At 40.6% G+C, this 21,091-nt stretch overlaps 1 protein-coding gene across 7 annotated transcripts in view; it reads left to right on the forward strand.

Annotated features, from left to right (window-relative positions):
- Nucleotides 1-21,091, forward strand: part of TRIM55 (tripartite motif containing 55) — a 38,432-nt gene that overhangs the window by 5,555 nt on the left and 11,786 nt on the right. The window contains exons 3-10 of one of the 7 annotated variants that reach the window (XM_069854166.1): nt 1,695-1,860; nt 3,441-3,536; nt 7,451-7,684; nt 8,605-8,627; nt 8,727-8,851; nt 10,990-11,213; nt 13,098-13,388; nt 15,816-15,906. In XM_069854166.1, the coding sequence (XP_069710267.1) occupies nt 1,695-1,860; nt 3,441-3,536; nt 7,451-7,684; nt 8,605-8,627; nt 8,727-8,851; nt 10,990-11,213; nt 13,098-13,388; nt 15,816-15,906 (1,250 nt within the window). Of the gene's footprint in view, nt 1-1,691; nt 1,861-3,440; nt 3,537-7,450; nt 7,685-8,604; nt 8,628-8,726; nt 8,852-10,989; nt 11,214-13,097; nt 14,038-15,815; nt 15,907-21,091 lie in introns of those variants that run through there. The other 6 variants (XM_069854165.1, XM_069854164.1, XM_069854168.1 and 3 more) reach the window with 6 other exon arrangements.

Below are 21,091 nucleotides of genomic sequence, written 5' to 3' on the forward strand. Positions count from 1 at the left end.
GACCTTATGTAAATGTATGCTGGAAAGTTAACCCAAATAACGAATGTTTCCTTCAGAAATCTTGTTTTATTCTGGTATATCACGTCATATTGCAGATTACAGATTTTCCTTATGAAACTTTTAAATTCCTGTGCCCTCCTGAAATTAAAAAATATGAATGCAGGCGATATTTTCTTTGGTGCTTGATTTTTTTTTTTAAATGCATCTAATTTATTATATTCCATTCCCTTCAGAGGGGAAAAACTGTACATTGTCATTGAAGAAGAAATGCCATTTCAATTCTACCAAATGATATGGAAAAACTCTGTTGTAAAATAATCTGAATAATGATCTTTCCACAAATTTTTAAACTTGTAATAGAACGACTGGTTGCCTTCTTGATACTGAACTCTGTAGAATGGCTTTTAAAAAACTGTTGCTCTTTAATTCCATTAAATACTATAGTTTTGGAAAATATTTTCTACATAATGATGAAAAGATGTGTTTCTATGATGCCATTGCTCCACTTGCTGCTAGTCGTAGTCATAGTTCTCCTTCCAAATGGCAGCAGAAGGGGATAATGGTTTATATTGGAAAGGCTTAACTTTGCCATCTTTGGAGGCCTTAACCGTCAAGCACACTCCCTCCACTGACCTACTAACTTTGTGCCCAAGTATCACATCCTCACACTCTCACATGCTTGCGGCAGACACACTCAGGGTGCTGAGGCTGAAGTGTGGGCTCAGGAAAGCATCAGCCTGTCCACATGGACAGGACCACAGATTTCACTTACACTGGGAATGTCAGTTAAGTGGCTCATTTAAAGGAAGATACAAATTAGTTCCTAAAATAGCAGAGATTGACTTGTGTGTATATGGCTAAATCATTCTGAAGAAGAGAAGCTCAGGACTCAGCTACAGTCTGATGACAGCTCCCATCTTAGCACAGGAGTTGAAAGCTTCTTGTGTAAGCCATGCCCTTGGTGGCTGGTACAATTGAGTAGCTACTGTTAAAAAGCTCAACACTATACAAGTTAGACACGTGTCATCCAGCTAAAATTTGTGTGAGGCCCTTTTTTGGTTCTTGGCCTAATGTAAAGGCCATAAGGACCCAATTCTGTTTGATATTAATAGTCCTGACCTGGGCCTCATACAGCTCAGCAGCAGAGATTTAGAGTCAAGGACATGAAGGTCCACCAATCATAGAATCATAGAATCATAGAATCGCAGAATCACTAGGTTGGAGAAACCTACAACTCACACTTTAAATCAACACCCTGAATAAAAGCATCGTTGCATTAAGGCGAAATGCCTGACATTTTGCATGATGAATTCTAAAGGAATCACATACGTTTCATGTTTCAGACAGATGCTGGATAACATGCTAATTAAAGTACACAAGTAGTCTGAGATCAGTCTTAGTGAGGTTATTTGCATTTTTAAATATGAGTGAGGGTTCAGTCACACTCCCAGCTGGAATACCCATTTGAGTCATGTTGCTATATTGTCATCACATCCTGTTGTGTGAGGGTATTAATCTGTACGACTGCCTACAAGTATTTAGTAATCCTGCGTGGCAGGTTTAAGATGATACTGTGTATCCAGGTTGGCTTTGGACACTCTATAGAAATGTACCCCTTTCATGCTGATACCCAAAAAAAGCTCATCAAAACTTGCAGTCACCAAGTTTGTTTTAAACTTGTTTTCTTATAGCAGACCCGAAAGGAAGTGTGACCAACCAATGTGTGAAGAGCATGAAGATGAGAGAATTAATATCTATTGCTTGAACTGTGAAATGCCCACCTGCTCTTTGTGCAAGGTCTTTGGTGCCCACAAGGACTGTCAAGTTGCTCCTCTCACAAACGTTTACCAGCAACAGAAGGTAAATACCTTTTCGCACCTCATAGTCCCCCCAGCAATTCACAGGACCATTGGCAGGAAAGTATTCCCATGAGCTTCCCACAAGTTTCCAGAGGTGCCTGGGAATGCCTTTGCCATTCCTATGTGTGAATGAAAGGTTCACACAAATCTGTAGGAACTCTATACAGGAAAATAAACGTATGGGTAGTGACACGGGGAAGATATTACAGTGTCGCATTTTTGTTAGTATTGTGTACAAGTATTTTCAACAGGGATTTGATGTGAAGCTGAGGATCTCTCTTTCAAGGTTCCTCTTTTTTTTCCACTGCTTTTACGTCAGAAAAACAAGTGGTATTTCCAACACATGAACTGGAAAGAGAACAAACCATTACAAATCGAATAGTTACCTATCAGGCACTTCTGCCTTTAAGCATCCCGTTTTCAAGAAAAGTTAAGTGAAAAAACTCTTTCTGCAAGTGAATGCAGGAATATTCAATAGTTGTCAGCACAGGATGTACCTAACATCCTCTGCCCTTGCTGTCACCAGGAAAAGATTTGTTTATTTTTAATACAGTATTAATTTAAAACCTGACTCACTGGGTTATCCTCCTGAGATAAACAGCTCATTTTTTTCTGGAGGCCTCCAGTGAGGCGAGCAATCAGTTTGTAATCCCAGTCTCTAACTTTGTGCCACAGATGCTTGTGTGTGGGAACTACAAATGAGAAGTTGCTTTAGGGAAGTAGTTACAAACATCCTTTTCAATCGAAAACAGGAGGGAGAAGGGGGAGAAGTTTCTTGGACCAAATCCATGCCCCTAAGCACTCCCTTTGCATGGAGATTTGCAAGCAGTGGTTTTCTTCCCAACATGCCTGCAGAAAGGGGCTGTTCCGCCCAAGATTGGAGGCGAAACCTGGGGTTTGCAGGATGCGTGCTTCAAAGGATTATTTACAAAGCTGTGGAGGCCACAGACACGGTTGCCTCTGCCATTACGGCAGTGTGCCAACGTCTCCTCTCCCTCCCCAGCACCTTCACCAGGTTCTCTAGGGATCTGTCCCTCTGTCTCTTCTCTGCTAAGGATACTTCCATCATCTCCCTCCTCACTCTCAGGCCATTTCCTTCTTCCATTCATCTCCCTCATACCAGAGGCTCACCCTCCACCTTCTCCTTTTCTCCCCTCCCCTCTCACCGCAGCCCCAGCCCCACTGCTTTCAGACACTAAAATAACAACCACTCAAGAGACAAAGTCTTTTCTCTCAACAAACCCAAAGGGACTATTTTGAGGCTGTTGAAACATAATGCTTCAGACAAAAGCATTTAGAAGACCCTCCTGGAACAAAGTGCTTTATCCTTTCCAAAGCATGGCTTCTTCTCCATTAGAAGTTTCTAAATGTCAATGTTTTCATAGAGTTTTGGGGAAGGAAATGATATCAAAGTACTAGCAGGTAACTTGTGGGCAGGTATAGGTCTATTTTTCCTTTGTTCTGTTGGAGGAAGATTTAGTACCCTGCTATGTCTCATTTGTCTCCTGCTCCCCACTGTTAGATGTGCCACCATGAAGTGGGATGGTGTCTAACCCCCTCCTGCTTGCTCTCCCTTTTTAGTCTGAGCTGAGTGATGGCATTGCAGTCCTGGTGGGGACCAATGACAGAGTGCAAGGGATAGTCACACAGCTGGAGGAGACCTGCAAGACAGTTGAAGTAAGTAGCCCTGCTTTAAATGCATTTATTTCACTGTGAAATCACATCTTTTAAATTGCTGGATGTTACCATTCTTTATCAGACCTCTCTTTACCCATATGCATTCCCACATCACTTTACTAAACCATTACCTGTGGCTTTTTACAGTATCAGAAACACTGCCTCAAACAAAGGATCTCTTCTGCGCGGCACCCTGCCTCTGACATTGGCCGTGTGGTTGAAGACAGAGACTAAGATAAGCTACATCAGCACATCTTGCTCAGCATTTTTAGTTGCATAGGATATCACTGAAGTTAAAACCAGATCTAACAAACTGCCATCAATTCCCAGTTCATTTAACATCTAAGATCAGGTGCTAAAGCTGTAAAAGACCAGTACTAGTCTAAGGCCTGACTGGTCCTCTGAAAAGAGCTTTAGTCTCAGCCACAGCGTAGCCACAGCATAGCTCCCCAGTATGTCAGTGAGCTCTGTATTTGATTGCTTTGCCTCCTGTGAAGAAGTAGTCACTTAATATACTGCTCTTTAAGGAGTCTTGTTTCATCGCTCATGGGAGGGAAACGCTTGAGTTCTTACTGTGAGTCTGCATTTTCAGGTAACGGTTTTACTCCAACAGAGCTGGAATAACTTCTGTGTCATTCAGTACCAGAAGTGGCATTCATTTCCTCCAAGAGTTTTGCATCAGCAAACAAATATCAGCTCAGACGAATCTGAGCATTAGGAAGCACTAGGCTGAAGGAGCTCATGTAAACTGATTTTACGATCAGAGTTTGATGAAGCATCTACTGAAGGAGTTGCATCCCTCTCAGCTCAATTAGAATTATATTGACTCCTCAGAGCTGGAGAAGAACAGAAAAAGTGTAGGAAAAAAGAAATTAACCCAAGATGTATAGATTCTAATTGGTAAGAAAAAATTATTCTATACTCTACATATGCAATTGCTGAAGGCTCCTATATCCTCAGAGCAAAGAATAAGAGAAAATGTCCACATTTGGTTCAAAGAACATAAAACCATTAGCCCAAATAAATGAGAGAGCATGTCAGTGGCAGTCAGAACTTTGTAGCCAGGAAGACTTCACATCGCAAGGATGAGATTGGCTGCTATCAGGACTTTACAGACAGAAAGAAGCCTTTTAAGTAGGTTAACTGCGGAAATAAGAATGATACAAAAGCAAAAGCTTATACCCATTTCAGTTGAACCAGCTGAACCAGAAAGAAAACTTCAAACATCCAGTCTGAAGTAAGGAGAAAACATTCTGCTAAAAATACATTAATAAATACGACAGTTTCTGAAACTAGCTTCCTCAGAGTCATCCACTCATTTTAAAGCCTAGCCTTTAAACTCAAAGCCCAGTTAAAGTGCAGTATTTTACTTTCATATGTTTTAAAAGGCTTTTCACCTTTAAAGACAAAGATTGCAGAAAATAGATCTTAGAGCTTACGTTGGCACCTCCATGTTACATTTCAAGAAAATCACATTTCCTACCATACAAGAGCTTTGTCTGACGTGACATCAGTTTGTCCTTGAAGATGAAAAGCCACAGCTGGAGCTCAGAAATGTGCACACATGGAAGTAATGCTTATAATCCAGGATTGTCTATTCTCTGTGCTTAACACTTTGCAGAGAACAATAAATATCTGGTTTAGCAGAAAATGCACGATCATTTTCCTTTTAACTGGAGTAGGCAATAGCCTACAGCTCTATATTTAGGTATTGCTCCTATCCAAGCCCAAAAGCAAAACAACACCCCCACAAACAATGATTAATACTTGTATAGTTTTTAACTGTTTGAAAAGTAAACCAAATTCCCATATTATACTGAAAATAAATAAGGGAATATAAAATGTTAAATACTCAAAATAAATAATAAATAATTAAGTACTGTTTAGGCTAGTAAACAAGATGCATATGATGCAGGAAAGATTACAGTATTTCTTTCAAATGCTAATAGTGTAGGCCAGTCAATACAGATACTTGAGAACAAGTAGTGCAACTCATGCTCAGTGGCGAGGTCTCCTTTCTTTTTGCTGTAGTCATGCTTTAAAAAATAAAAAGTTTGAGAACTTTTTAGAATGGAAAATCATGTATTAGTTAACTTTTTTCATTACTCAGTATCTGACTCGGGTGATTCCATCAGGCAGAGACTTTGTATGGGAACATTTAATACAGAAATATTTCAGTATTTGCAGTTATGAACTTGTTTTGCACTCTCACTCCTGAGTTTCGTGACTCTGTACTGTCTGCTAGCAGAAAATACTATATACTACAGCTTAGAGATAGGCAAGGATCTCTCAAGGCACCCTGCAATCACTCTTTTGTTCTTCTTCCCCTAACACTTGTCCTGTGTCAAATGACAAAGACAGCACACACCTGTGTTGAAATTAAGGTTGTTTTACAAGTGATCTGAATGACATTTCACAGGAGGTCATTGCAGATCCAACCAAAGAGGAGACCAGAGCAAGCAGAAGTGCAGGAAGCACTGAGAGAAAGCTAGGAGAGGAGCAAAAGAGTACAGGAACATTATTTGAGTTCTGAACATTAGGATGACACCCAGAAACTGTAACTCACTTGCTTCAATCAGGAATTTCTAGGAAGTGGCAAGGATCTCCAGAAGGGCAGAAAAATCCCACCTTCCTAAAAGGAATTCTAAACTAGGAGTGCCTGTTTAGCCTAGTCTTCCTCATCAAGGAATGGAGGTAAATACTTGGGTCAGTGCATCAAGATCTCTATTTGCTCCCCACTCCTCAACACAGACAGTGATTTTTGGCCACCCATTCATCTTTGGAAGGCTTCCTTCTTTGAATGGTACAGTGCAGACTGTCACCACTCGTAGGAAAGAGCTCTGGCTGAAAGTCAAGAAAAAAGTGGGATTCTATCTATGAATAATCAGTCTTATCACTTCCAAAAGTACTGTGGGACTGTTAATAATGTTGTGCTGCCAGGATCTCAGCATTATGCCTCAAGGGACAAAGATGAGGAATTGATTCATCTTTAGTTCCTAAGACAGAGGTTTAAATAATCACCACCATCCGCAACCACATATAACCACAATAAGGTTATGCCCATCTGTGTGCCCCGGGGCACACAGATGACTCAAGTACTTCATTTGGTAGACCTCAGACATTATAGATAACCTGTCTCCTATTTCCTCCGCATAAATCCTCCTTAGCAAGTGCAGCATGTTCCTGTTAGAGAGCACTCAATGAAGCAGCCATCAAACTCATGCTCCTTACTCAGTGAAATAAGCTATGTTGTCTGGTTGGAAGGACAATAAAAATGCCTCCAAAAATGGTGTGAAAATTAGTGCCTGAAGGTGGGGTTGGAACCTGATTCCTCCTCCTTATCTTTGTGCTTTTGTCACACATAATTTTCTTCACGGTACCTCTGCCTCTTTCAGTGCGCAGTAAATGAGATATAATGGACACCTATTGTCAAAATAGAGTTTAAGAGGGCGTCTGTGAAAATTGAGCCCAGCCAGGACAGTTCCAGGTTCTCTGGTAGAAAAAGAAAGTTCTCCAGAGCTGGTTTGAGATGATCGCTCCTTTAAAAACCATTCTGTTTGTGCAAATGAACCCAGCTGCTAATATGGTGGGGGATTTTGCTTTTTCTGCAGACTTTGATGTATCACTATAGACACCATAAATACCTCTCATAATTTTTTAGCAGACTGACAAGTTATACAATGACCTATCTGGGGGCTATCGGTGGCTTGAAACTCAGAGTTTGAGAACAGTTTTAAAACTTTTTGTTCCGATAGCTTGGACTTTGAAAATTATAAAAGTCTCTGGGGTCATTCAGAATCCTTTGCCCTGTTCAGAAAGAGGAATTTCTTTGATGAAAATGCTTCCAAGTAACTGTAAAAATAGACACTCTTTTAAGAACATAACATGTTTAACATAAACCAAATGATTCACAGGAATGCTGCAGACGACAGAAAGAGCAGCTGTGCGAAAAATTTGATTATCTCTATTCTGTACTGGAAGAAAGAAAAAATGAGATGACACAAATAATCACTAGAACCCAAGAGGAGAAGTTGGAACACGTCCGCTCCCTGATTAAGAAGTATGCGGATCATTTGGAAGCTGTGTCCAAGCTGGTTGAATCAGGAATCCAGTTCATGGAAGAACCAGAAATGGCTGTGTTTTTGCAGGTATAAAGTTTATAAATAGAGGTAGAAAAAGAATGATAGGTTTATCAAAATGCTATTTGAGCATTTCTCAATTTTAGGCACATTCAGAGTTTGGTCATCATTGAGTGAACATTTATACAAACTCATTTTTTAAACACTTGCATCAGCACAGACAAATGACTAGTTCTTCTTGTGAATAGTATCCAAACCAAGAACATGAGTATTTGCTATTTTCCCCAAAAATATACTATCCCATGAAGGAATGTCTTGTCCCCAAAGAAGAAATAGAGATTTTAACACTTTCCAACATGTCTTTATTGTCTCATCACTATAATATATGTGGACATGACATTCTGTGAAGTTTTTTTTACTATAAACTTAGGAGAACTGATTAAGAAACCATTAGCAGCCTGTCCACTGAATTCATTGGTACAGAATTTCTGTCCTGCAGGTTTACAAATCCTTACAAAGTTAAAGTCTGTAATTATGTTTCTACTAAAAAAACCCACAAATCTTTATTTTCATCAAAGAATTGACTTTGAAGAGTACAATATTCTTTCCAGACAAATAAAATTTTGTGGCTCCAGAAATATGCCCTTATGGATAGTCAAAGATGTAGTTGCTGTGACTAAAGATGGTAATGGAACAATTGTGCCTCACCAAAAACACTCAAAAAAAGGAGCAAAGATATTTCATTTTTTTTTTAGAAATTGTACATATTTACCATGACATTTAGATTTTAATTAAAAAGGCTTCAGTGAACTAAAAGGTTTGCTTAGCATTCAAATTTGATCTCATTCATAGATCTCATGGTTGTCATTTATCAGATCCACATTAGCATGTTCAGAAGCAGCCAGTGTAAGAATTAGATCTCAATGCATAAAATCACTGAAAAAAATGAACCACTTAAGAAGCCAGTTATTTCCTTTTTGTTTTCACAGAATGCCAAAACATTGCTGCAAAAGTAAGTATTTAACATTGAGACTCTTGCTTGCTATAATAAATTTCAAATTACAAATTTATCTGAACTTTCGAATGCCAATAACCAATCTTTCTGTTTTAGAATTACTGAAGCATCTAAAGGATTTCAGATGGAAAAAATAGAGGATGGGTATGAAATTATGAATCAATTCACAGTGAATCTCAGTAGAGAAGAAAAGATAATACGAGAAATTGATTTTGACAGAGGTATGCCATTTATTTCATCTAAATTGCTTTCTTAAATATCAGCTGTGTGTAGTTTGCATGATGATACTGAGTAGGAAAACTTGAATCATATATTCCTGTCCATCCCAAAGTGTAACTAGACTACTTTGTATCAATTATAATCAAAAGCAAAATCCATCACAGTCAAAAAATCACATAACTTGTTGGCATCATTAATCTTCCCTTTCATGTGGCCTTAACATTTTCCTAAGCCTGTGATCTTTACTGATGCCTCATGTGAGGCAACCACAAGATTAAGCTTTTATCTCAGTCTGTAAAGTCATTTTTTCCCTAAGAAGTGCCATTATTGTGTGATCTGTCAGCTCTAGAAAATAATTTTTAAAAAAAGAATGCTTACTGAAATATTTATGAAATATTTTTTAAACTCTTTTTACATAATAATTGATAAATGTTATAGAAACATAATTGAAATCCAAAATCAGAATGTTATTGAGGTAAGCAAAAGTCATCCTCTTCCATGCATTTTAACAACTTGTGTCAAGTAATTTGTCAAGACATCATGACTAAACATACTTAATATGTCTGTAGAGTAATGCAAAGTTGTAATTTTCAAAAGTAGCCTGTAATCTAGGCTCATTATGCTCTAACTTACAGAGTAAGGCACAAGAAGTTAATCGACGTAAATGGTTCCAATAAGCAGATCTCTCCTATTAAAAGGCAGCAATAGTCATCTGGATATCTCTAATTTTCTTGCTAACTGGATTCTGCTGGTGCATTTATATTTACCCTTACCAGTCCAGTTTTGTCTTGTGCAGATGCTACTCTTGCCACTACTTAGCACTAACTTCACAGAACAGGGCTGCTCCCTGTGAAGGACCCTGCATGCCTGCTGTGCAGATCCTGATCTGTAGTTTGGGATCCATGGACTAGCTGTGCTTGGCACAGGGGCCCGTGTAGCAGGACAGCAGCTGTGGCACCAGTCAGCAGCAGAGGAACAGGTGCTATATCGCAGGGCTGTGAACCTCCAGGGATTTTTCCCGGGAGGGACAATCCCTAGTCACAGCCTCGTGGCCAGTTTTTCCCTCTGATCAGCCACAGCTGCTCCATCCCTGGCACACATGTGCATTTGCCAAGAGCATGACCTTGTGCTCTGGGCAGGCACTCTCATCACGTGATGGGAATGTGACACCTGTCTCTTGGGGACAGAGCATTAGCAAGCACTTTGGCAACTGCGAGTTCAGTCCTGCATTTGAAACTCATACTACAGTCAATGAGGTCTTCTGCAGCCAGGGGATGTGTAATCAGAGATTCAGCACTCTACTTCTAGCAGAAGAAGAAAACTTTTCTGCATTATGAGGGCTTTACCTACTTTGCAAATCTACATTTCTTCTACATACTCAGGCAGAACCATAACCTATGCAAAATGCATGGCCTATTTGGACCTTGGGTTAACACATCCATCTAAGTTTATTTCTTTGAAGTGCTAGGAAAGCTCTGAAAAACATCTGACATTTGTGAGGATGGGTAGCGTGATTATGCAAAAGAAAATGCATTGTTAGAGGGCTCCCTCTGGAAACAAGCCAAGCCAGAAATGCTGACAACAGGATGTGTCAGACAATGCAAAAGCAATGGTTTGACTACATTTGACAACCTGGTTTTAGGGAGGTTGGTATCCAAAGCCTCCAGTCATGTATTGCAAAGCACTGACCTGGTGAAGATTTATTATGATGGCTTCAATGGTGTTTAAAAAATATAAACATAAAATTGCAAGAGAGACTATTTTCCTGATAGATTGTGCCAGACCAGGTACCCTCTTCCCAAGAAGTGCAGGGCTGTGTTGCACTTCTGTCATGAAGATAACTGCATTGGCCGGACTTTCTGTCCTCCTTCCCATGGAAAGGAACGCCTTAAGGTTTTAACAAATGTTTGTTCGGTCTCCTCACTGCTGAGAAGCTCTTGCTGGCAGCTCCATGGCAGTGCCCAGTCCAGGCTGGTGAGAGAAGGCTCTTCACCATTGCCCTTTCTCCAGCCTGCGCCCTTTACCAGGCAGCAGATGATCAGTAGCTTCGCCATGCAGTTGTAAAGGGCTTTTTTTACATCAAGTCCGTAGACATCTCCATGTGGTGCTCAGCCTTGTCCTTTTCTGCATGTCTCATCAGAGGAGGAGGGAGAAGAAGAAGAGGAGGAGACAGTAGATGGCGAAGATTTGGATGAAGTCCACACGGAGTCCTCGGGAGAGGAGGAGAAGGAGGAAGAGGTGGAGAAGGAAGGGACTGAGATAACATCGCAGCCACCACAGCAGGACCCTGAACCACAGAGCACAGTGGGAGACCCCCAAACTGAACCCACTCTGGTGCCACTTCCTGGTGCCCCAACTGGCCAGGTAAGTGCCCCTGGTGCTCCACTGCCCTGCCAGCTATGCTGAGTGTGCCCTGACAGGGAAAGAAAAATGCTTCTAGGTGGCCTGCAGGCACTGTACAACAGGTGGGTGGCTAAGGTAGCCAGTGCACTGGAGAGCAAAATTATTTATTGCCCTGGTGCACATGCAACTGCAACCTCTCCTCTCAGCCTGCATAATAGGTTGCTTGATAGACAAAAAATTACACTGCTAGTTAAACTGTTATACAAGTATGTATATATATGATACATAAGCTATAAATAAAAGAGATTCAGTTTGGGAGTTAAGCGCATTACCATGGATGCTCCGCTCGCTGTGATTTAACTCAGACTAACTATTATAAATGAAATGGTTGTTTAAATATTTATACTAAGAGAATTTGGCATTCCCTCTGGATTTAGTGAGCTTCCCACCACCAGTTTTTAGAACATGCTTTGGATCTGTTTTCTGTGCCTGGTGTTTGCCTTCTTCTGCTCTGGTCACCCAAGGGATGTCATCTAGATGGGTGCAGGGATATGATGGCCCTAACAGGAGAGGAAGCTGCCTCTTACAACCTAGCAGCAAACAGATTCAGGGTTTGAATAATTTAGGCCAGCGCTATTTGTTACGGAACACAATTAGAATGAGACCATGATTGCCGCATATTCTAAAGGACCTACATTAAAAAGTATACTTGATGTACTACTTTAGCTGGCCTTACATACAGTTAACTTATCAAATTCTCTGCTTATGCAATTTACCCAGTTAAGTTGCTGAGCGGGTAAAGGCTGCTGTGAAGATATTTGAGGAGGTCAGCATGAAAACAAGACAGCACATAAAGAATCTTTAATTGCAGCAAGCTCCTCATATAAACCAAGGAAAAGTAAATACTATAGATCCATCCTTGCTTTGATTTAAAAACATCTATGAGTTTGCACCAGTTGTGTGAAGATGCTCTTAAATCAGATTTATTCGTTTAACTGAAGTTTGTCTTTTGAGGATTTGCACTGACTTAACTAAACTTGTGTTGCCTAACTGATGTAGCTTTTTATGCAAACAAGCAATCCTGCCCACTAACATGAAGTCACTCATTTCTAAGGGTAAAATGGGAAAAGCACAGCATGCTGGTTTAGCAATTGTAAAATGCCATCAGAGATGGTCAGACGTGGAGTCAGACAGGGCATATGGGTGTTGCAGTGTGTGGGGTACCTGTATTTCAGCTTTTGCCTTCTTGTGTAAGAAAGGCAAAGCAGAAATGCTGTGGTGACAGCAGGTACCTTGTGGGTGTGACCCAAAAGCCTGACGCAGGCAGAGAGGTGCAGCTCAGCTGGCTGCTCCCCTTCCTGGCAGAACAACTGTGCTTGGCTTATAGCATTGATAGCAAGGCTGGTGAGCAAATGTTTCTCTCTGGTGTCTTTGTATCCCCCTTATTCTGACTGCTCATATCAAAAGATTCACAGATGACCACGTTATTTTTAACCCAAAACCCAACAAACCATTCAAATGTACCTACAACTATCATTCATGGCTGACACTGGTTCATGATGCTCTTATGCAGAATTTCTTACATACTTAGGATTGAATGAAGTGTTTATCTGAATTAAAGAGCCTCTTGCTCACTCCTTTCTCAGTCAGCATCCCCCTCCCCACTAATTCTACTCTTCCATCCCATTTCTTAGGGTAGCTTACTTTCTTTCCCATATCTGTGTTATTCAAATAATAGTTGCTTTTGCTTCACATTTTCATTGCAATTCTTTTGTGCAGTATATTAGGACAAACCTGTTCCTTGCAATGAGATACAACAAACATGTCATGCAGAGCAACATGGCTACAGCAGGAAGGTAACATGGTGCACTCTGCTTGTTCTTCTCTTTATCTGTCCTGATTAAGGATGAGGTTGTGACACCAAGTGGTTCTCAACAAACCCCAGAGTCTGACACACAAGTGCCGGCCACAGCAGAAACCATCGATCCCTTGTTTTACCCTAGCTGGTATAAGGCTCAGTCACGGCAATCAAGCAGTCCAAGCGCAACCCCCGTGAGTGGGTTGGGGAAAGTAGGGCCTCCTGTTTCTCTGGAAACAAGTGCAAAGAAAGCAGAAACGCCAGCAGCAGCAGCAGCAATCGAGGAGAGTGCACCGGGGAGTGGTAAGGAAAGTAATGCCACTGAAGCGACATCCAAGGTCAGTGTTACCAAAGTCACTCCAGAGGGCTGTGATGTGCAGCAAGGCGGGAAAGGCAGTTGTTAAGGAAAATGTGACTTAATTTCTCTCTGCATGCTAAAGAATACGAATAATTACAGATAGTTTCAATATGTGACAGGCTGACTTTTCAGCTTCGGAGTAGCATGCTGACAGCTGCTTGTGCTTAACTGCCAGTGCACCTCACTTGTGAGAGCTGTTATCCGAGTTGCTCATGCACATGCTCAGGAGCTGTTAGAAAGACTGGCTATGCCTCTGTGCAATCAGATACTTGCATGTGTTAGTAGCAGACAAACCCTGTGCATGGGATTATTCTCATCACCTGTTGAAAGCCTGTGTACAGTATGTGCCATCCTACCACTGCTGGTAGATCCGCTACAGTTTGGCTTTGCCTTCTGCAGCTCTGCAGCTATGCCTGGAGTGTAAAGCTTTCCCATGTGAACATGAAGCTATGCAACTGACTGCAGCCCTCTTGAGGGTTTGATTGCCTCCAGTAAGCAGTGTGATTTCCTGGGTTCAAATCTGTAAAAGACGGTTTTCTTCGAGGATTACTGGGGCTTGATTAACGGAGAGTATGAAGATGCTATATTCCAGTTTTGTGTTAGACTACCTGCGTCATGATGGGATAACAAAGACTTAGGTACAGCAGAGAGTTTCCTTTAAAATACAAAGTTAGAGTTGAGATAACCTGAATTTTAATATTCCTGCTTATACATATGTATACAAACTCCAAATTGGTCAAAGATACAAGAAACAGAGCTGAGGGAGTTGTGCATGAAGGACTTGCATACTACACCTGCTCCTGCTCTAGTGCCTGGCTACCCACCCATGAGCAACACTCTTTAAATTAGACCATCCTTAAGCTTTACAAGCTTAAGCTGTATGTTTTTAAAAACCAGTTACCTGTATGTCTGCAATGACAAGTGATTATGAGTGTGTGTGTGGAAAAGCGCAAGTGAGTAACAAGTAATTCATGCTGTTCACTTTAAAGCTGGAGTCAGCCATCTGGCAGACATAAGCAGCCCTACCATGATAAATCATCATGTGGTGAGCAAAAACTCAGAAGGGGAGGAGTTTATACAGATATGATAATAGGGGTACCTATCTTTTAGTAGGCAGTTTTAGTCAGCGACACTTGAATTTGGTGGAAGGATCCTTGCCAACTTGAGTCTTAACAAAAGCAACATTTGGCCCCCAGATTTCACTAGCTATTTTTCAAGTCAGGGCTTGATTCAAGAATATTTGAGTGGAATAGAAAAAATATAAAAAGAGTATTTTAAAATTACCAAATCTACTCTGATCTTGTTTTCTTAAGAATATTGAGTTGAGTCACCTTCCCTGGAGGTGTTTAAGGGACGGGTGGACGAGGCGCTGAGGGGCATGGTTTAGTGATTGATAGGAACAGTTGGACTCGATGATTCGGTGGGTCTTTTCCAACCTGGTGATTCTATGATATTCCAAATAGGCTGACAAAAACAGGTAAATTCACAGAGAAATTAATTGCTGCTGTTCCTTTCCATCAGCTTCACTAACAGCTGGGCAGCCCAACCTCACCATAGACAGGTAAAATCCTTACTGGGTAAATTCCTTGGGGTCTTGCCTGATTGTGGTCTGCTTCCCTGGGTCTTAGTTTACTAGCAGCAAGTAAAGGAGCAAAACCGAAGGTCTGGTGTGGCAAACTGACTGGAAAAAACAGTGGCAGTGGTTTTCGGTCACATTGAAGCAGCATTCTGGTACCCACCTCTCCTCATCACTGGGTACCAGGAATAAAAATAGGCATGTGGGAAAGATATCAGTTCCAATTGACATGTGAATTTGGAGGTATTGGGTTTTGATATTTTTCCCAGATCATGAGTGACACTGACATTTTGGAAGAAGGATATTGAGAAGAGTAGCACATGGTTCTGGGGACAGGTGGAGGAAGGAGCACAGGGTACAGCTGAGAATGGTGTTGCCCCTGGGCTGGAAACAGAGGAAGGGATAGGAAAGTGTGTGAAGCAGAAAGGTGCAGAGTGTGCTGAAGGGCAGAAAAAGCAGAGTTGATCAAGCTAGGAAGGGTGATGCCGTGAGAAAATGCTGTGGTCAATTTTGTGGATCTGAGCTGAAATGTGTCTGTGTCACAAACAAAATGGCCTCTGTCATGTGGCAGTGATAATTTTTAAGTATGCAAACTTTAACTTAGTTTTTTTCCTGCATGTGATTTTTACACAACCCACTATTAAATGCCATATTTGTTTATATTTTTTAAACCCTGGCTGACATTCCTCACAACACTGTTTTTACTCCCTTCCTCCAATTAAAGGATATTTAAAAGTGCTGTGGAAACAGAACTTTTTCATTGAACATAGCGATAATGACTAGTTTGTATCATGACAACATTAGTGAAGCACTCTTCTTATTTTCTCACAGGAATTAGCATTCTGCTTATCACTTTTGGCATTTCTTATTATACTACATCAACTTTGGAAACTGATTCAATACATGATTTGTACTTTCATGGGTAGGAAATATTTCATTTTACCATTAACTAACTGTTCAAATAGTGTCTCTGGTGATGTTTCTACATGGTTTTAAAGGATTTTTTTCCCCTTTCTTCCCATCCAAAACCATCACGCTAATTTACAATACAAGCTGCCTAAAACATTTCTTCCTCACACCTTCAAAACGCCACCCTTCAGCTTATTCCTGCATGGTTAAGCATTGCATCTGCCTGTTTTAAAATGAAAAGAGACCTTTACTCCCTCAGATATACAGGATTATATTTCAGTTGCTATTCAGATGACCAGCAGGATGGAGAACCTGTGCGTTAACAGGAGGTATGAAGAGTCCCGAGCTTGTTCAGTGCATCAAACAGAAGAGGAAGATCTGGAGAGTAATGGTTGTCATCAGAGGGGTAAATGTCAGGAAGAAAAGTCCACTGGATGATCCTACTGACAGGATTCCCGCTGCAAGTAAATGACCAGTCCTCCCTCAGCGGGATGGACCTCCAGGGAGTAGGGCTTCAGCCATCCCCCTGAGGGAGAACCACTGTATAGACACTCCACGCACACTCTAGCTAACATAGCACACTCTGCATGTGGGGAGTCCTGTTCAGGTTCTTTTTTCACCAAAAGGCATCCAAAGCCACTTCTTCCAGCTTCCTAGTGAGTGTAAGGTACGAGTGATTGCCCTCAAATGCACCCCCATGAGGCTGGGGGGACTTCAACCCTTTAGAAACCCAAGACTATGTGTATGCTTTTAAATATCTGCACATAAAAAACTATTTTTCAGTAGACAAAGCCTTTTTTTTCTTAGGTCACAATAACTAAGAGCTGAAATGTTTACAAGATCAAGGACTAAGAAATTCACTGTCCAGTGAAGTTGCCCAAAATGCAGATATTGTAAATGAAATCTTAACTATTCCGTAACATCTCTTCTGGAGTAGCTCCTTTTTTGGTACACACCATCTATGACTCAGTTCTTCCAGCTCTGAATTCACACCCCTCTTGGGTAAGACATATGAGTATATTCAATTTCCAAAGTGATATGGCTGATTTGCAGAGAATTCCATGCTACCATTGGGGCATTTAATCTTATTTACCAAAGACCTCTGACACAAAACAAATATAGTTACCTTTGGTTATTTGTTCTAATGGCAGAAGAATTTTATTTCTGTCTGTTCTTCAACACAAAAAAATACTTAGTCTTCCCTGTTCACTTTCAGTTTCACTGCATTCTAAGCACTGTATAAAATCACATGTCACACCTATGGAAAATGATAAATTCCCATTGGGCTTTAATGTGCAAAAGTTCCAGCACAATGACTAAAGTATTTCCCTCCACAAAAAAAAAGGGGAGGAGAGGGGAGCTATCATGGATGCTTTTGTTGCATAAGTTATGCAAAAAGATTCACTGTCTGGTGGTAATTTGAATTTTAAAAACATTGGACACTATGAATCTCAATTAAATTTACAAATCATAGTTTAATTTTCATTTATTTCTGTTAGGTTTTGAAAGATTCTTCTCTGTTTACAAGAGGACATAGAGTTTGTTTGCACTCCTTGAAAGTCAGGCATGTGAATAGCATTTTGATCTTTTTTCTTTTTATTTCTCTCATACTTAAAAATACCTTTTGAAATTAAAAATAGACAAATGCAGAAAGCTATCATTTTTACCATTTGAGACCTCTTTCTATGTGGTTTCTAGTGGCAGCTTTATTATTTATTTAATCATTAAATAGAAAGGAGGTGAGGGAGAAAGGCATTTTGGTCTCAGACTCTGTTTGCATTAAAAATGTTTTCTTCTCCATGTGTAGTGAGGTGGCTGTTTAGATAGTTTATGTGTCTTTATCTTTCATGCGAGATATCAGGTCACTGACCTTTTTTCTTTTTGTGTGATACACCTCTGAAAGGCAAATAACAAATTTACTTGAAATAACTGTAAAAATAATTAATAATAAAAATAAAAATCTCCATGACAGTCATCATAAAAGCTGCATATAATTTATTTGCAGGCTATTTTTAAAGAAGGCACTGACAAGGATTTCCTTGTTTTTCAGCAGCAAAAAGAGGCCACTTCCATCTATTAATCCTCAAAATTTACTTTATTTAAAGGCTGCTTCTCTCTAAGAAATGGTATCAATGCATCAAGAATTTTTTTCAGAGTGCAAGAGGGTGTATCAGCAAGGATGCAGGAACAGGAGGTGCAGCCCGCTTGTGTACAGATTTCTTGGTCTAAGAAGGGGCAGCAGGAGATGATTCAGCATGAACAAAATAGGAAACTCCACACTAGAGAGCCACATCCTGCTACAGGGAGTGCCTAAGTCAGAAGTATAGTCACCGCAGGCTGCTTCTGTGGTCAACAGAGGACAAGAGGCATCTCCAGTAAGACAGTTCACCAGCTGCTGCTGGTTCACGCTTGGCACCTCTTTACATCTGCCTGCTGAGTGTAAGGTGACATTGCTCTTAACCCAGCTGCCTCTGCACAGACTGTTTAAAGTTTGGGGGAAGTTGAAGTGAATCGGAGCCTCTGCAGATGACAACCAGGAGTGAATGATGAAAACACAGGTGCAGCAATAGCATTAGTGAGCTGCCCTGCCACCATGGGGAGTAATATAGTAGTGGAGGGTGACATAGACACTAACAAGCAGCCCTTTCCAGTGCATGGGAGAAACAGATCTTGGAGTCCAAACCAGAAAATTAGAGAGCTTAGAAACGGGGTGTGTGATGGGTCACAGAAGGAGATGTGGCAAGCCTTCCACTGAGTCTTAAGTTGTCTTCTTGTATTTGGGCTCAGAAGACAGGCTGAGTGAGCTAGGATGAAGAATATATATTTTGTGCATTAGACTTCAGAAACTCTCTCATCCATTTGGCATTTCTAGACTTGGGCATGTGTTTTTGTGTGCTTTATACCTCAAGGATGCTACCAATAGCGTATAAGTGTGGAGATTTAGGAATATTGAAGAATTATGTATATGTTCTGTAATGCTTGTGGCAACTAACTGTGAGACTGGCACACCTGAAGGGGCATATGACCCTTCAGGGTCTTGCAAATCTGCCTTTTAAATATTTGTTGAGTCTTCTTTAGCAATAAGATTAGTTTGCAGGAGTGCTGAACATCTGTCACGTCTAACAGTGCAAATGGTCAATATTCCTACCTAGCTCACAGCCCAGGTATGTAAGCCCTTCTTGATGCCCAGCTTTAAGCAACCAGGCATGAAAAGCTGGCCCTAAGTTCTGCCCTTCTATTCCTGTATGCAAGTCTCTCATAGCCAGAGACAGTCATGCACATTAAAATCAGTAAAACCACTTTCCAGGAATGTGTAGTCCTTAAAAATATCTTCATGCATGGAACTACTCTATTTCTTGGTTTCTCATAGAGGAATCCCTAAAATCAGTAGTGACAGGTATTTTACAATACATGAAAATGTCATCTCCTACTCCACTACCACCACCAGTGCATGTGCTCTGGGCAATGGACACAGGAGACAGCAGGCGAAATATAATAGAATATAAAATAAAACTTACTTCTACTGCCAATGGAAGAAGGCAGATCCCAAAATAATTTATATCTGCTCAAATTATTTCAATCTTGTTAAAATACAATGGATGCATAAGGCAATGGATGTATAAGGAAAAGTCTGATCATTTTTGCCCTAATCAGATTTTTGTAGGCAACATCTTTCATGCAGTAACACCACATAGATTTGTGAGAATTTACGAAAGTCCTGTAATAAGTCAAAAGTCACCTGGGTTTCTAGTTATTGTTTATTTAACCTAAGATGATGTACTGGACCTTATATTCTGCTCCTCAAATTCCTGGTCAGAGAAGTGGCTGGCTGTGGCTCCAAAGGACTGAAGTGCATATATTTAGTTTGAAAGGAAATGCAAGTTCATCATCCACAAACAGTATTTTGATCTAATTTCCCTTTGCTGCCAGTAAGTATAGTGCTTTAATTCCATGAGGATATAAAATATAATCAGAACTGAGCTGTTTGGGAGGAGAAATATTAATGGAGTGGCCTATGTTAATCTTGTTTCATTAGTTTTAAAATTTTCTATTACTTGCTTGCAACCTTATGCCATCTGGCAGAATTACCATAGGGACAGTCCTCTCTGTATTCAGGTAAAGTAGTTCTCTGTGCCTTGCTGCTGAATACTTCAATTTCAACTGGTGATCCTTCAGATATTTTTCCATAAGACAGCTTTAAGTCATATGTCAAAGAGGTCAGTACTTAGGATTGGTTGTCATGTAAATATGCAGGCAACATGGACAAAATAAGATCATTTAAAACCAAAATAAGCCTGAGAGAGATCACACTGTGCTCATTGCCCATGTAATTCTGCTTTTCCACCACACTACCAAAGGTACAGTGCAACATTTTAGCGCAGCGCTGCTCTGGAACGATTGCACAAGTGTAGTAGTGGTACACAAATAATAATTTCCTTTCTTTTCTCCAAATTGGAAACTTGGTCTTGCTGATCTGCTCAGCTAAAGAAGATAAGTCCCCCCTTCAAGCTAACTATCTCAAGAGAGAATATTGCTTTCTCAAGAGAAGGCAGTCTTGCAAGGCTGGATCTTGCAGGAAAGATGCTAAGCAAGGTTCTCTCTTGTCTCTGGCCCACCCAACACAGCCTTCCCACAGCTTGCCTCCAGAGCAGGGCAAGATGTTTGTTTGTGACAGCAGCAGGTGCATCTCAGGCAGCACTCTCCCAGGAAACCACCTGCTGCTCTGAAGGCTCTCTTCACCCTGCAACAACTGTGTTTAGTACTCATGAACAATCTGGGAACGCAGAGAGCAAAAGTCAACTTGATATTTACCATCTATGTCTGGATATACTTGTGCTATATCTTTCCTTAGGTAGAAAACTGGATGGGTTTATTTATATCCTGATAAAAAATCTGCAAATTTTGACTGTATGAAAAATTAGTCTTCTGCTCTCTGTGAAGCTGAGCCTTTTGTAGAAGATCCATGAATCAGCTGGTATACAAGTTCAAATTAAATTTTGCTTGAAGCTCCCTCCTAAACATCTCTTAAATTTCACTTGGAAAAATACTGTGTTCAACCTGTAGCTGAAATACAGGGCAAAGGCTAGATGCAAGAGTTTCAGTTAACCATCCAAAGATTCTTCCTTTGTTGCTCTGTTATTGGCTCAGTGAGCAGGGATCCCTTATGGCAGCCGGGTGTGAAGCCACTCAGGCTGATG

Source organism: Phaenicophaeus curvirostris, chromosome 3 (genome assembly GCF_032191515.1).
Source record: "Phaenicophaeus curvirostris isolate KB17595 chromosome 3, BPBGC_Pcur_1.0, whole genome shotgun sequence".
Lineage (NCBI taxonomy): Eukaryota > Metazoa > Chordata > Aves > Cuculiformes > Cuculidae > Phaenicophaeus > Phaenicophaeus curvirostris.